Source organism: Argopecten irradians, chromosome 8 (assembly GCF_041381155.1).
Source record: "Argopecten irradians isolate NY chromosome 8, Ai_NY, whole genome shotgun sequence".
NCBI classification, from domain to species: Eukaryota; Metazoa; Mollusca; class Bivalvia; order Pectinida; family Pectinidae; genus Argopecten; species Argopecten irradians.
In genome coordinates, this window is record NC_091141.1 from 43,430,334 (window position 1) to 43,449,076 (window position 18,743).

An 18,743-nucleotide genomic window follows, 5' to 3' on the forward strand; every position below is an offset into this window, starting at 1 on the left:
GTCGGACAGTTGAGCACCTAAAAAAAAACATGTGTCCCTATCAACAGAATTTTGGCGATATTAAAAAAGACGAGGTCATTTCTGTATGTTATTTTAATCATTTGTTCCGCAAATGTGATGTCACATGGCGGATATGTCACATGACAGAATGGGATGTTTGACAGGATGGGATGTCAAACAGGATGGGTGTCACATTTGTATGGGGGAAATGATGTTCATGACATAAATTCATGACAGCGATGGGATGTCAAGCGAGTTTGGCGGTATCAAACAGGACGGGTGGCAATACATATAACGGGGTTTTACTGTATATGATTACAGCTATATTGTCACATGACAGAATGGGATGTCACATGACAGGATGGATGTCACATGACAGGATGGGATGTCACATGACAGGATGGGATGTCACAATGACAGGATGGGAAGTTCAAGACAGGATGGATGGAATACAAAAGGACAGATTTGGGATCTCCACAAAACAGGTAAAAGATGCCACAAAAACAGGATGCCACATGACAGGATGGATGACACATGACAGATGGGAAGACACATGACAGGGATGGGATGTCACATGACAACAATGGGATTTCACATGACAAGGGATTCACGATGACAGGATGGGATGTCACATGAACAAGACATGACAAATGGGATGTCACATGACAGGATGGGATTCACATGACAGAAGTCACATGACAGATGGGAATTGATGAGATGTCACATGACAGTATGAGATGTCACATGACAGAATGGGATGTCACATCATGACAGGATGATGTCACATGACAGCGATGGGATGTCACAAGACGAGGATGGGATGGAATACAAAAGGACAGAATGGGATCCCACAAAACAGGATAGATGCCATGAAACAAGATAGAAGCCACATGACAGGATGGGATGTCACATGACAGGATGTGGAAGTCACAGGAGGGAGGATAAGGTGGGGAATACAAAAGGACAGGATGGATCCCACTACAGGGATAGGATGCCACAAAGACAGGATGGGATGCCACATGTATGACAGGATGGGGATTAGGATTCGACAGGCTAACGAGACCGGTATGACGGGTAGTGGTGGTAGGGAGTTCCCTTCATGGGTCAATCCAGACCACTTTTCAGGCGTAAACTGCTTTTTCTTCGTGGTTTCAAACAGGAGGTGCCTTCTCCTTCTTCCTATGAATTGTGGTAGGGAGTTCCCTTCACAATTGGTATCACCTCAAATAACAATTGGTATCACCTCAAATTTTGTACTGTCTTTACAAAGAAAATGACATTAAGGGAGAATAACTGAAACCCTACTCGATCTCCTTGACCCTCTCCATCTTTGGATTTTTTTTTTTTAAATAATAAAGCCCCTTTTTACTGTCGACGCAGGATTACTTCGAAAGGCACAGGTGAAGTACTACCCAGACAGACGGAGGATGTGCCTTTGATCACTACAGGCACAATTGAATGGGATAACAGTATGCGCGTGGGGATTAGTCAAGTCTGACTTCATAAACCCCGCCCAATAAACAACACTGACAGTCGTATTCACCGAGATGTGACGGCGTAGTGAAAAGGCCTCTTATCATTCAATTACGGTGTAGAACAAACAACTCGATATTTTAATCAACTTTACATATATAATAATGTATGGTAATGTCCTGGTTAATTTGATCCGATGGATAGTTCAAACACACATTTTTTCAGGAAAAGACAATAATTCTTTAGCTAGTGACAATTCGAACACGTCAAATCATCGAAGTAAAGGTAAGATTTTCGTCAGTAAATCCGCACAATGAGATCCCAAAAATGACGGTATTTTGAATATTGCCACAAAGATGTTTGAATGAAGACTGTATTAATGATCATTATAATGACTTTTACAACAGATAATGACTTAAAATGAATATTTTAAGTAATAAATCAAATTATTTGCGGTGAAATATTGTGCTCAAAACAGCACCCCAACAATGTAATGTATATTTGTATTTGATGTTACATAGAAATTTATGGAAGAAATCGTCGATGTTTCTTAGGCCCAATCTAGATGAAGATATCACTTAAAATCAACATTAAAATTCAACATTCGTTCTTACTTTTGTCAGCTGATCAAGTTGTTAATACATGTAAACATGTGCCGTACGCTGGTTTGGAAAAGCCAGTTACGCAGTGTCATGTCGACTAGAACATTGGGTATACAGCTCCACTCAAAACAATCCACTTGTTGGCAATATTTTAACAATGTAAACGTAAACGATGCATACTTTTTATCAGTTTCAATATATATTAACATATGTATCTAATTTAGACATAGACAATATACAATCAGGGGTTAGACAATTGGACAGTTCGATTGTGACCTAATTTTACGAACAGAATGTAAACATTTTCAGCAGCAGTTTCGAAAACGCAACCGACTTTATTTATAATTAAAAAATATGTTTAGTTACAAAATATAACAATTGTATAATAGTTAACTAGATTTTCTGTGGTTTAAATAATTACGGATGTCGATGAAGATGCTAGGCCTCGATCATGATTGATGGGTGCTGTTTTGGGGCCTTGACTACATACATGACTTCTGCTACGTGTGCATAATTAAATTTTAAAAAAAATACTCACGTTAATGTAGAATTCATCTTTCAGGTAAAATCAGCAAAATGTGTGCTTTTCCTAGAAATTTTCTGCTTTACCTTGCTGATGACATATATGTATCTGCATGTACTGAAACTGATTTTTGCCGATTTCAACTCAGATAGTTTGTTCACACTTTATTTCTTAAGCTTATTTTTGGAGAAATGGACATGTTTATAGAAATGCGTCGACCAATGAAAACAAGCGCTGCATTCCCAGAATAAATTAACCACACTAGTGTACATACACAGGTAACTAGTCCATCCACATGTAGAGGAAGTAATGCAGCCATGCATGCCTTTTTAAGTCGCGTCGACAGTAAATCAAATTTTTCATTACTGTTCAAAACCATCAGAAATGAACTTAATTACCTCACTCAGCGTTCAAAACAAAACCTGTCTTCATGGCTACCTCTGTATAATAACTGTATATATACATAGACCATCTTTATAATGAACAACTCTGTATAATGACTGTATATATATACATAGACCATCTTTATAATGACCAACTCTGTATAAGAACTGTATATATACATAGACCATCTTTATAATGACCAACTCTGTATAATGACTGTATATACATAGACCATCTTTATAATGACCAACTCTGTATAAGAACTGTATATATACATAGACCATCTTTATAATGACCAACTCTGTATAATGACTGTATATATACATAGACCATCTTTATAATGACCAACTCTGTATAATGACTGTATATATACATAGACCATCTTTATTATGACCAACTCTGTATAATGACCGTTTATATACATAGACCATCTTTATTATGACCAACTCTGTATAATGACTGTATATATACATAGACCATCTTTATAATGACCAACTCTGTATAAGAACTGTATATATATATAGACCCATCTTTATAATGACCAACTCTGTATAATGACTGTATATACATAGACCATCTTTATAAAGACCAACTCTGTATAATGACTGTATATATACATAGACCATCTTTATAATGACCAACTCTGTATAATGACTGTATATATACACAGACCATCTTTATAATGACCAACTCTGTATAAGAACTGTATATATACATAGACCATCTTTATAATGACCAACTCTGTATAATGACTGTATATATACATAGACCATCTTTATAATGACCAACTCTGTATGACTGTATATATACATAGACCATCTTTATAATGACCAACTCTGTATAATGACCGTTTATATACATAGACCATCTTTATTATGACCAATTCTGTATAATGACTGTATATATACATAGACCATCTTTATAATGACCAACTCTGTATAATGACTGTATATATACATAGAACATCTTTATAATGACCAACTCTGTATAATGACCGTTTATATACATAGACCATCTTTATAATGACCAACACTGTATAATTACTGTATATATACAAAGACCATCTTTATAATGACCAACTCTGTATAAGAACTGTATATATACATAGACCATCTTTATTATGACCAACACTGTATAATGACTGTATATATACATAGACCATCTTTATAATGACCAACTCTGTATAAATACATAGACCATCTTTATAATGACCAACTCTGTATAAGAACTGTATATATACATAGACCATCTTTATTATGACCAACACTGTATAATGACTGTATATAATACATAGACCATCTTTATAATGACCAACTCTGTATAAATACATAGACCATCTTTATAATGACCAACTGTATATATACATAGACCATCTTTATTATGACCAACTCTGTATAATGACTGTATATATACATAGACCATCTTTATATAATGACCAACTCTGTATAATGACTGTATATATACATAGACCATCTTTAATGACCAACTCTTATATAATGACTGTATATATACATAGACCATCTTTATTATGACCAACTCTGTATAATGACTGTATATATACATAGACCATCTTTATAATGACCAACTCTGTATAATGACTGTATATATACATAGACCATCTTTATAATGACCAACTCTGTATAATGACTGTATATATACATAGACCATCTTTATAATGACCAACTCTGTATAATGACTGTATATATACATAGACCATCTTTATAATGACCAACTTTGTATAAGGAACTGTATATATACATAGACCATCTTTATAATGACCAACACTGTATAATGACTGTATATATACATAGACCATCTTTATAATGACCAACACTGTATAATGACTGTATATATACATAGACCATCTTTATAATGACCAACTCTGTATAATGACTGCATATATACATAGACCATCTTTATAATGACCAACTCTGTATAATGACTGTATATATACATAGACCATCTTTATAATGACCAACTCTGTATAATGACCGTTTATATACATAGACCATCTTTATTATGACCAACTCTGTATAATGACTGTATATATACATAGACCATCTTTATAATGACCAACTCTGTATAATGGCTGTATATATACATAGACCATCTTTATTATGACCAACTCTGTATAATGACCGTTTATATACATAGACCATCTTTATTATGACCAACTCTGTATAATGACTGTATATATACATAGACCATCTTTATAATGACCAACTCTGTATAATGACTGTATATACATAGGCCATCTTTATAATGACCAACTCTGTATAATGACTGTATATATACATAGACCATCTTTATAATGACCAACTCTGTATAATGACTGTATATATACATAGACCATTTTTATAATGACCAACTCTGTATAATGACTGTATATATACATACACCATCTTTATAATGACCAACTCTGTATAATGACCGTTAATATACATAGACCATCTTTATTATGACCAACTCTGTATAATGACTGTATATATACATAGACCATCTTTATAATGACCAACTCTGTATAATGACTGTATATATACATAGACCATCTTTATAATGACCAACTCTGTATAATGACTGTATATATACATAGACCATCTTTATAATGACCAACTCTGTATAATGACTGTATATATACATAGACCATCTTTATTATGACCAACTCTGTATAATGACTGTATATATACATAGGCCATCTTTATAATGACCAACTCTGTATAATGACTGTATATATACATAGACCATCTTTATAATGACCAACTCTGTATAATGACCGTTAATATACATAGACCATCTTTATTATGACCAACTCTGTATAATGACTGTATATATACATAGACCATCTTTATAATGACCAACTCTGTATAATGACTGTATATACATAGACCATCTTTATAATGACCAACTCTGTATAATGACTGTATATATACATAGACCATCTTTATAATGACCAACTCTGTATAATGACTGTATATACATAGACCATCTTTATAATGACCAACTCTGTATAATGACTGTATATATACATTGACCATCTTTATAATGACCAACTCTGTATAATGACCATTAATATACATAGACCATCTTTATTATGACCAACTCTGTATAATGACTGTATATATACATAGACCATCTTTATAATGACCAACTCTGTATAATGACTGTATATACATAGGCCATCTTTATAATGACCAACTCTGTATAATGACTGTATATATACATAGACCATCTTTATAATGACCAACTCTGTATAATGACTGTATATATACATAGACCATCTTTATAATGACCAACTCTGTATAATGACTGTATATATACATAGACCATCTTTATAATGACCAACTCTGTATAATGACTGTATATATACATAGACCATCTTTATTATGACCAACTCTGTATAATGACTGTATATATACATAGGCCATCTTTATAATGACCAACTCTGTATAATGACTGTATATATACATAGACCATCTTTATAATGACCAACTCTGTATAATGACCGTTAATATACATAGACCATCTTTATTATGACCAACTCTGTATAATGACTGTATATATACATAGACCATCTTTATAATGACCAACTCTGTATAATGACTGTATATACATAGACCATCTTTATAATGACCAACTCTGTATAATGACTGTATATATACATAGACCATCTTTATAATGACCAACTCTGTATAATGACTGTATATATACATAGACCATCTTTATAATGACCAACAACTCTGTATAATGACTGTATATACATAGACCATCTTTATAATGACCAACTCTGTATAATGACTGTATATATACATTGACCATCTTTATAATGACCAACTCTGTATAATGACCATTAATATACATAGACCATCTTTATTATGACCAACTCTGTATAATGACTGTATATATACATAGACCATCTTTATAATGACCAACTCTGTATAATGACTGTATATATACATAGACCATCTTTATAATGACCAACTCTGTATAATGACTGTATATACATAGACCATCTTTATAATGACCAACTCTGTATAATGACTGTATATACATAGACCATCTTTATAATGACCAACTCTGTATAATGACTGTATATATACATAGACCATCTTTATAATGACCAACTCTGTATAATGACTGTATATACATAGACCATCTTTATAATGACCAACTCTGTATAATGACTGTATATATACATAGACCATCTTTATAATGACCAACTCTGTATAAGAACTGTATATATACATAGACCATCTTTATAATGACCAACTCTGTATAATGACTGTATATACATAGACCATCTTTATAATGACCAACTCTGTATAATGACTGTATATATACATAGACCATCTTTATAATGACCAACTCTGTATAATGACTGTATATACATAGACCATCTTTATAATGACCAACTCTGTATAATGACTGTATATACATAGACCATCTTTATAATGACCAACTCTGTATAATGACTGTATATACATAGACCATCTTTATAATGACCAACTCTGTATAATGACTGTATATATACATAGACTATCTTTATTATGACCAACTCTGTATAAATGACTGTATATATACATAGACCATCTTTATAATGACTGTATATATACATAGACTATCTTTATAATGACCAACTCTGTATAATGACCGTTTATATACATAGACCATCTTTATTATGACTAACTCTGTATAATGGCTGTATATATACATAGACCATCTTTATAATGACCAACTCTGTATAATGACTGTATATATACATAGACCATCTTTATTATGACCAACTCTGTATAATGACCGTTAATATACATAGACCATCTTTATTATGACCAACTCTGTATAATGACTGTATATACATAGACCATCTTTATAATGACCAACTCTGTATAAGAACTGTATATATACATAGACCATCTTTATAATGACCAACTCTGTATAATGACTGTATATATACATAGACCATCTTTATAATGACCAACTCTGTATAAGAACTGTATATATACATAGACCATCTTTATAATGACCAACTCTGTATAATGACTGTATATGTACATAGGCGATCTTTATAATGACCAACTCTGTATAATGACTGTATATATACATAGACCATCTTTATAATGACCAACTCTGTATAATGACTGTATATATACATAGACCATCTTTATAATGACCAACTCTGTATAATGACCATATATACAAAGGCCATCTTTATATCTTTTGAATGACCACCTGCTTAATAAGACCACTTTTTGGAGTCCCACAATATGGACAAAAGAACATTTGGTTACAAGATCCAATTTTTAAGTGGTTTTTGACATCTATAAAGACAAAGTTGGACTTACTGTTTCAGACCACGTCTGGATGGTTTTCGTTTTGTGCTGGCCATCTCATTTTTCATCTGCAATATTGACATCAAGAGATAAATATTCAATTCACACAGAACATTGGATACATTGATATCCAGTTTTTTATGAATTCTTCATAACAATCAAAATGATTGATAATAACAAAGATAGTGTTATTAAAACATTAAACATTCTGAATCCTTGTTTATTACACATACATAACTTGACAGTCATTTTCTCAGCTAATTTGTGAACCAGGTTCCTACCTCTAATATACCAAGTGTAGAAAAGAAGTTGGCATTGTCTTGCATATTCTGTAGTCTTTTCTTTTCATAGAGGCTAATTCCGCTCTGAAACAAAAATGATCAGTTACAACAAGCCTGTATCTGTATGACTTAATTACCTTGTAGGAGATCTAGAACAAAGAAAACTACAGCTCTACAGACTAAGCCACTCCGTTGTATTTAGCACTGAACAAACATCCGGTTATTTACAAATTCTGCATTTTGTTATGAATCAAAGTTTCGTGAATCAAAATTCAAATATGAATACAATTTGTACATGTTATATATATATCAATCATTCAAAAAGATAATACTTATTTTTTCTACAGAATTAATTTTCCGTCAAAGCTATCACAATAGTGACTGTATATATCTCATTTGTCATTCACCTCATCCTGGAGATCCTCTTCATCACTCGACTGCGAGGTGGACTCTATCTCTTCTTTTACAGGCAGTTTTGTCGTAGTTGGTCGGTTTATTTTCACCTCTTGTAACGGCTTCTTATCTTCTTCATCAACATTGACAATCTGTTCACAAGATAAACAAATAGAGACTGCTGAGGTAGTAAGCTATGTTATATATAGATATCTAAGTAGCCAACAATTCATGTGCATACACGACCATTTGAAATGAAAGGTCAAGTCTACAATACAGACAAGAGGCCCATGGGCCTTAACGGTCATCTGACTATTAGTACAATACAACATAGTCGTTTAAAGATTTTAGCCTATTTGACCCCTGTGACCTTGAATGAAGGTAAAGGTCATTTATTTGAACAAACTTGGTAGCCCTTCATCCCAGCATGCCAGAGGCCTAATATCAGGTCTCTAGGCCTCTTAGTTATTCACAAGAAGTTGTTTAAAGAATTTTAGCCTATTTGACCCCTGTGACCTTGAATGAAGGTAAAGGTCATTTATTTGAACAAACTTGGTAGCCCTTCATCCCAGCATGCCAGAGGCCTAATATCAGGTCTCTAGACCTCTTAGTTATTCACAAGAAGTTGTTTAAAGAATTTTAGCCTATTTGACCCCTGTGACCTTGAATGAAGGTCAAGGTCATTTATTTGAACAAACTTGGTAGCCCTTCATCCCAGCATGCCAGAGGCCTAATATCAGGTCTCTAGGCCTCTTAGTTATTCACAAGAAGTTGTTTAAAGAATTTTAGCCTATTTGACCCCTGTGACCTGGAATGAAGGTAAAGGTCATTTATTTGAACAAACTTGGTAGCCCTTCATCCCAGCATGCCAGAGGCCTAATATCAGGTCTCTAGACCTCTTAGTTATTCACAAGAAGTTGTTTAAAGAATTTTAGCCTATTTGACCCCTGTGACCTTGAATGAAGGTAAAGGTCATTTATTTGAACAAACTTTGTTGCCCTTCATCCCAGTTTCCTACAGGCCAAATATCGGTACCCTGGGCCTTCTGGTTCTTGAGAAGAAGTCGTTTAAAGATTTTAGCCTTTTTGACCCCTGTGACCTTGAATGAAGGTCAAGGTCATTCATTTGAACAAACTTGGTAGCCCTCCATCCCAGCAACCTACAGGCCAAATATGAGTACCCTGGGCCTTCCGTTTATTGAGAAGAATTTGTTTGAATGAAGAGTTTACGCACGGCGGACGGCGCATGACGACGGACGGTGCATGATGACAATAAAAATTAGATACAAAGAAACTAGTTCAGGGTTAAGGTTAAAGTTCACATTATTTTTGGTTTTCAGGTTTATGTTTAGAGTCAGAATTAGGGTTTGGGTAAAATTCTAGGATAATTAAGCAATAAGAGTTTTTTAATACATGTACCCCCTTATTCACTACTTTTCTTAGTACTAGACTTGCGTCAAAACCGTTATCTGAGAGTGGGCCAGGATATGAAAGTTAAAATCATACTAAGTAAATAAAAGTCCATGCAACTCTAGATCTATTTGATTTTTCTTAATCACTCAGTTTTCGAACAGAAATTTCTATTTTCAACATTTCTTCTACTAGGTTGAAATGTTTGGCATGTATTTTGTGTGTTTTGTTCTGCACACTTAGTTTTTACACAAGAATTATTCTGTACATGTATGTATAACCTATCGGTGTTTTATATGCACACCTATATAGCACACAATAACATAGTATATATTTCCACTCTGTATGTGTACATGTGCACCAAGTCCCTGTGTATGCGAGGTTATTTGACCCTGTCAATGTAAGTGTCCTGTGGAATGTTATGTACACAAAATGGCCGGACCAGTCCAACATGACATGGACATGAACAGGAACGCAACTAAGCAACTAACACTAGCACCTGCTTTACACACTTTTAGCATTCTCACACCTGTTTACATCATTTCACTTCCGGCTTTTCAATCTCTCTCTCCCTATCATATTGCCATTGAAAATGCTTGGTCATGCGCTGACCTCTGACCGGTGTGAGGATACAGTGATTTATGGGATTCGCCTAGCTTGACGAGTTCTGGACTCATGATATTTCTGTTGGACTCACCAGAATTTGGAGAACCCTCTATATTTCTTTGTATTAATTGGGACTCATCAAAATTTGAAAATTAGTCTTCTGGACTCGCCTTAAAAAATCCTACATAAATTGCTGAGGATACATTTTGACATTGTTTACATTTTGATCTAGTTTTATGCCGCTTCAGTTTTGAATGAACTTTCTGTGATGTGGGCTTTCATTGTACATTTAGAAACACAGACAGAAATGCTTGATAAAGTAATATTAGAAATTGTCAGTAATATAATATTAAACAGATATTTTACATGTATTTTGATGAAACGCTGAATAAGTCTCAAACCCCGGAAAAATGCTTCACAGTTCACTTCATTTGCACAAGACTAACTTTCTTCATCAGTATAATGCAAGCAACAAATTGACAATCAATCCTTAAATGAAAAGTCATTTCTTTTAATTATTTTGACATAAAACTTAACTGTACGATTAGTGTAATATTATTACAGAATTATCTTCACTTTGCACAATAGACACAACATTTTATCTGATAATTTGGTTTAAAGTCACCAAAATTATTTGATCTCGAGTCGGACACCAAAAATGTTAAAAATGATCCTAATCGAGTCGGACACCAAAAATGTTAAAAATGATCCTAAGTAGGTCAATGTGCATGTAATCATTATACAATTGAATGTATGTATTGTATAAAGGCATGAAGAGGTCCTGTAATTAGTATAATATAAATTTGAAGCTTTTCATCCTTTATTTTTATAAATATTTCGTATCTATTGTTATGTTCTACTCAGTCTTTTAAGTTTCCTTTCAAGTCATGACCACCATTCTATTCGTGTAATGCAAAACACACATGGAACAACATGTGTAGCCCAACAAATAATTTTCTAGAGAAAAAATATATACAAATGTACACCCAAATTTCTCTTATTTTACTGATTCTGTTGGTTGTGCACTTGTACTTTGTAAAGTCATGAAATGATATTGAGTATGCAATAGATGATTGCTCATCCAACAAAAGGACAACTTTCTCTGGCATTGCAATGGTATCATTTATCTAAAACATCGGTGACACAATACCGTTTTAAGACCACATGTTAATTTGCAATAGCCATGACTCACTACTAGTTTTGAAAGGGATTTTACGATCGTAGAGCTGTCCATCCAGTAATATAAATTGGACATAGCACTTGTCAGTGGTTGTATGGTCTTCAATTCTTTTAAACGTTCATTCTCCATTAAATGTACAAATTCCATTATTAAGTGTCCTCTATCAATATCGGGACTTAAAAACCATGTTTTGTATATCATGTTTGTTTCACACGTAAAATAAATTGATTGATCTTCGAAAATAATCAAGTGTGGTTCCTCGGACCAATTAAAATTTTTCTCATCATCACATTAAATATAGCCCTTGCGACAAATTTCGACTGTCCTCCTAAGCGATAATGTATTTCATAAATCATCTGTGACTAAGTAAATGGGTAAATGTTACATTTTTTTTCTATCATATCATAGATATTAGCATACGCAATGGGAGTAGACAAGTATTGGCACACAAAATGCTTACAGATATTTTTTTATATAACTCATTTTATCATTGTCACAAAATATGCTGGCAGATACGTATACACAATTGATATATTATCAAATGTCCACGTTTTGTTCGTGATAATGAACTTTAATAGGTATACGAACGTTTACCTTTATGGCATGGACACATCCATTAACAATTAAATGGACAGGTGCGATCTAATCTTTAAAATATACATGTTACGCAACGACATCAACAGATACATTACTACTATTTACTTGATTACATAAGATACCACTTTCCCACAGAGATAAATTCACATCACAATTTGAAAAGTATATAATACTAAGTGTTACAATGTTTGTGGTTTGGTCGACAAGTCACACGGTGTCATTTAAATGATGAGGGGTTAGTGTCTGTCAGTATGTTATCGACAGATACGTTATGGAAAAATACCCATATCAACAGAACCTCTCACGCATGTCATAAAACATTCAAAATTCGCTTAACCACGTGGCAAGTGTTCGAGAGTTTGTCAATAGTTTACAAGCGGGAAGATTTGTTGTGTTGGTAGTTTTTGGAAAAATAAGAATAAAATAAGAAAAGCCCTTACTTTCCTTTATATACATGCACATATATACATTTCTGATAATAATCACGTGATTTCTAACACTAGTTAGCAGTATTGATTAAGGTATTATGTAAAGAATTAATTGTTAAATGTATAAATCACATATCAAAATAGTAACGTATCTGGTATAAAAGATCACGTATCTGTTTGATGAAAGATGTACCGTTAACTCTAATATTTAGTGTAAAACCAATAAAAATACTGTTACATCAACTAATTCAAATACATTTTATAGCCAGATATTGTTAGAATGTTTGTTATACTAATGATACGGTAATGTGATATATAAACATGAAATAACGTATCTGTTTATTTGGTAACGTACCTGTCATATTTGGTAACGTATCTGTACTTTGTACGGTTTCATTTGTAGCAATTTGTTTCAGGTCAGAAAATGTAAGTTTAGGGTTGTTTGTGGCATCAAAGTATGACGGAGACTGATACGTTTCTCAGGTGAAGGAAGGCGAGGACAATGACAATGAATTATTCCTTTTCCTCATGTCACAAAACATCAACAAAGGACAAGTGAGGTTTCGTTGGCCACAAAAACCAGACAAACTGTTAATCCTGAGTTATCACATTTACTTGTCGGCCGTGTGGGTCAGTTTTTTTCCAAATATAAATGACAAGGACACCGAAGCCATCCGCAGTCAATGGGAATCGGTATAGACAGATACGTTACCAATATGGTAAAACATAATCGTCCCTTAATCGACGCCGCTTTCAATAGTTTTGATCTAACGTTTGATAATTTTGATGTTGTAGTTTTGACTACAAGTTTTGAAGCAAATTCTTGTTATTGAATTCGTTTATTTTCTAATACTTCATAAAGACATATATACCAAGAGAACAGATACGTTACCACTGCTAATTTAGGCAAAAATCATCTTAAGTATTGCAGTGTGAAGTGAAACCGCTGAAAAGTACATTTTCTTTGATGCATTTTGACGAATTTATGAAACAGAAAAACATAATAATCCTGTCAGGTTTCTACAGTCATATATTTAGTATATTGTAACATATATCTTACTTTTTAAAGCAGGATTTTAATGTCCTATATAGTAATTTGTGATTTATACAAATAAAAAATTATTGACATGCACACATGCAGATTTAAGTACAGTTTGATAATCAGGAAAAATGTAGAAACAAAATACTTTGGTACTATTTTCAAATGAAACTATTCGAACACACTTATGAATCATACAAACCAATATTCTTAAATGAACTTTTTAAAACTGCAATTGATAAAGAGGAGTTGAGACGGACAAATGTCTTTGAATGGAAAGAAAAGTGCAAAACCGTAGCAAAAATTCAGTTAAAGTGTATATTATGGGGCATTTCTAATGACAAACCTCAATTTAGTTCATTTTAAACAAAGTCACGTATCTGTCACTTATCAAAATATGGTGGTTGACTGTAACAATTATAACTTTTCTATGAGTAAAGATAGGAGCCAGCCCTTTTGGATTTAAAAAGTAGAGATATTTGCCGAACAAATGACAATATATAAGAACTTTGTTTTCAATTTTCATTTTTTATGTTTTTATTTCTGAAAACATGCATATTAGTGGAGAATAAACGGAAAAGTAATTAGAGCAGGTTCTGCATGTGTTTAATAGTATCTATAGGAACACCAGGGTTGCTATCGACCATTGTCAACTCCTGAAAATGTTGAACTTGCATTGGCAAAGTACAAATTAATTTTCCAAGTATATAATTACTTGTATTTCAGAATGGGTCAGAGCAGCAGGCTCTGACCCCTTATACAACTTATGCAAGGTAAGGCAAAATAGCAATTTAATGATAAGGCCATTGTTCTGGCTTCTTGGATGACGTAACATCGATACAAAGCGCTTTTGGACTCATAGATCCCTTTGGTGGTTTTGTCATGAGTTCTTACACGTTAACTTCTAGTAGCGTTGATGATCTTCCTCTGGAAACTTGAATAACTTCATATACTTTTAAGGAACATGTTATGTTAAAACATCATAACTCTCTTGATTGGTGAATTTCGAGCATTGTATATGAAACCAGATCAAATGTGTTTACATTCCTTATTAAAATTGACCGCAATTACTTTCGTCTTTCAGTCCTTGCAACGACAGTACTAGTTATGTCTGCAAGTATTTCGTCAGGATAATTTGTTATGAAAAATATGTTTATTTCACGGAGATACTTAACATGTAAGGTGGAAATGTTTTAAAATTTATAATGACCGAATGCCAGACACACGAGACAGTATATGTAGCCACGTCTCGTGCATACAAACGCACATGTACCTATACATGTATTCAATGTCAGAGCAAACGTATCATTGTAGCGTACACAATAGAAAATGCAAAGTCATGTGCAGTTTGATATACAGATGGTGATATGTCAATTACCAAAAGTTATAAGAACAAGATTTCAGGGTTTCATTTACGTATATACACATGCAGTACTTTCTCTACTACGTACGGACCTATATAGACATATATATAGAAACATATGATTAATACTGGCAGAGGTTTAATTTAGATATAGTATCTAATATGTATACATATATATATCTGATATTTGATTTTAATCGAGTTCTTATACATGATATAGATATGCTAAGCATCAAACTGATGTGAAACTGTATTTTTATTAGCACCTGCTAAGACATATTGTCACAATCTGGCACAAAAATTGTATCAAATTTGTTGATTTTTTTCCCCACCAAAAACGTGGGGCGCTGCTATTACAGGAGGCACTCAATAGGGAAAATTTGGTATATTTATAAATAGAGAGCTTTGAAGCATTAATCAGCAGGTTACAAAAACTATTCATCGATCAGGTTACTGAAGCAATTACACCCTCTGGTGTTTTTATTTCTACTTAGCAGCTCTTGTATCTATATGGTATATTTACTGTAGGCTGTGATATCTCTTGTTGCCACATGTTTGTGGCTGCTTTTAAGTCTTTTATCTTTTATATCTGCATCACTGTATGTTTATTTTATAAAACTACTTGTACTGATGTTGTGTCTTTGGTGCTTATGTTCTTTGTTTAACATATTAAACTATAAATAAGGCTTCTCGTATCTTGTAATGTGACGCTACCCAAATTGGAACACTTTTTGATGATAATTGTGAAAAATTTCTAACGTGTGTATCAATCATGATTTTTCTCTTAATTTTCCACATATAAATGCCTTCAGTTTTAATTTTCTGATTTGTTTACTTGCAATTGACAGCAGTGTATTTATTTTGAAATAAAGAGCTTGAAGCATGCCCGGTCTAGCCCCGTGTTTCAGCAGGTTCAAGTACCCAAAATGGAACACCTCCTAAATATAGTTTGATTAAAAAATGTAAAGACATCATAAACAATGTTGGAATTCATTAAAGGAAAGTTCAAATTTTTTTTAGTTTATTTAAGTCACATGTCTGTCAAAAATATCCCGTTGTACGTTTGTTTTCCTTGTTTTAAAATGTATCGTGTTTTTAGGGTTGTCGCACAACGTTGTGTCCCGGATTTTTTCACAATTTCATTATTTTCGTTTTTAAATACAGATAAGAAGCAACTGGGAAGAAAATGACATCTAAAAATTGTCAGTTACTATTCAGCACCTTAATTTTTGTTCAGGACAGTGATGGGTGGTTTAGATTGTAAATGGGAAATTCTGTATCACATTTTTTTTAAAGGCGTTCCACTTTGGGTAGCGTTTCAATTTGGGTAGCGTTAACTGCTACCCATAATGCAGGGTTGTGCCCAGCTGTAATGTTATAGCTGCAAAGACTTCAAGTAGGCCGGGTACGTATATATTCGTTCTACGTTGTGCACAACCGCTTATTTTTTGTTCAGGACTAGTACTGTTATCGTTTAGATTGTAAATTGAAAATTCTGTATCACATAAGTGTTCCATTTTTGGGTAGCGTCGCCTTGTACTGGTCATATTATGTGCAAATAACATTTCGTATACTTGTAACGTTAGGTCTATATTTTTCATAACACGTTCAGCTTTTCATTTCATTTTTCTCACCTTCCTCTTCTTCGAGTTAGGAGCATCATCTGCTTGTTTCCTGTTGCGTCGTACAGTAGACATGCTTGCTGTCGGTGTTGTTTACGGAGTAACGATTATTCGTTCTATCGTTAGATTCCCGCCAAAGTGTTTCATAAGCACCTTGGCGAGATGGTGTGACGTAAACTTCCTGTTCGTGAAAAGGTTTAGTTAATGAATGTACCTCCAGAATACATAAGACACAAATAGCATATAATTACATCCGTGCAATATGCATATATATATATATATATATACAGAGAATGAGACCCCCTTCATAAACCCTTTGAAATATATTCTGATCACCGCCAAGGAAGAGATTCGTGTTTTCCAATTGAAGAGTTCCACAATAGCCACTCGGAACATATCTAGCATTTTCGTATAACATAACACAACATAACAACAACAATTTCTGATGTATTTTTTATACATCTATTGTTTATATCGACAACACATGGAAATTTGAATATCCATACAAATTGTAAAAATACTATATTCGTCTTATCAAATCACATAAAAAGCAGACAACCTGGCCTATATATCTTCAACTGTCAATGTGTTTTCGAAGGGTCTGGGAATTTACATTATCATAAAATGATTTCTACAAGGAATACTGAACAGTTATGACCTTCTGATACCAACTTAGCCTTAGCATTTAGAAAATTATGAAGACAGAATATATTTCAAACAATTATTTTGATTGTCAAAAATGCATTTTTGTCGTTTTTTTATTTACCATAAATAAATTACATATATAATTTTTTTTTAATACCAATCCTGAAACCTACATTTTGTATTATGTATTATCTGCTCGGAGTCTGTTAGTCATCGGCTGAAATTCAGCAAATGGATGAAACAATGTGGGACTAAACAACGTACTACAGAAGACTTTGACATAAGACATCTCCAGTGTTAGACATGAAACAATGGAGTTGGGAAGAAAAAATGTGGTTTTAAATGATATTCTTTAAAACAATATCAAATGATAAACATACAATTGTAAAATATATATTTCACAATCTTTCATGGGAAGGTTTAAATTGATATATACGACATAAGTATACATGTATACACACATTAATATGAAACATTAAGTGATGGCATTTAGGTATGAATATTTCCTTCATATTATAAAAAATAAAATAAAAACAAACACAAAATGTTATACATAAATAACAACTTACTGAAATTTGAAATTTGAACAAACAACCTTATGCTAAAAATAAACTAAGACATGATAATTAAAATAGTAGGTAATGACACACACTGTATGCAAATTATTAACAAATCATGATATCATATTTGATTAAATTCACCAAAATCATAATTTTTCACTATATGTTGAAAAACTTACAAGATTATTATTTCAATTTACTTTTACCACAGATATATTTAGTAAATTCTCTATTTGTATTGCAACAGTCCCCCAAAACCATTCAGTTAGATTACCAGTATAACTGGTATATATATACATGCTGTACAGTGA

The 18,743-nt window shown here is 33.0% G+C and overlaps 1 protein-coding gene across 1 annotated transcript; it reads right to left on the reverse strand.

The window, feature by feature from the left end:
• Nucleotides 1–1,151: 1,151 nt before the first annotated feature.
• Nucleotides 1,152–17,567, reverse strand: LOC138329921 (WD repeat-containing protein 76-like). Its single transcript, XM_069277204.1, has 5 exons — nt 17,240–17,567; nt 8,998–9,135; nt 8,591–8,674; nt 8,322–8,377; nt 1,152–1,179 (listed from the first exon to the last, which is right to left on the reverse strand). Exons 1-5 carry the CDS (start codon nt 17,300–17,302, stop codon nt 1,152–1,154), a joined length of 369 nt encoding a protein of 122 aa, XP_069133305.1. The 5' UTR covers nt 17,303–17,567.
• Between the last annotated feature and the right edge of the window lie 1,176 nt (nt 17,568–18,743).

Bases quoted from the DNA above. Each gene is read 5' to 3' on its own strand.
- LOC138329921 (XM_069277204.1), bottom strand. From the start codon at position 17,302: ATGTCTACTGTACGACGCAACAGGAAACAAGCAGATGATGCTCCTAAC. The intron at 9,136-17,239 runs GTGAGAAAAATG...TCTTGTGAACAG, and splicing joins CTAACTCGAAGAAGAGGAAG to ATTGTCAATGTTGATGAAGA. The intron at 8,675-8,997 runs GTGAATGACAAA...TTTTTGTTTCAG, and splicing joins AAGAGGATCTCCAGGATGAG to AGCGGAATTAGCCTCTATGA.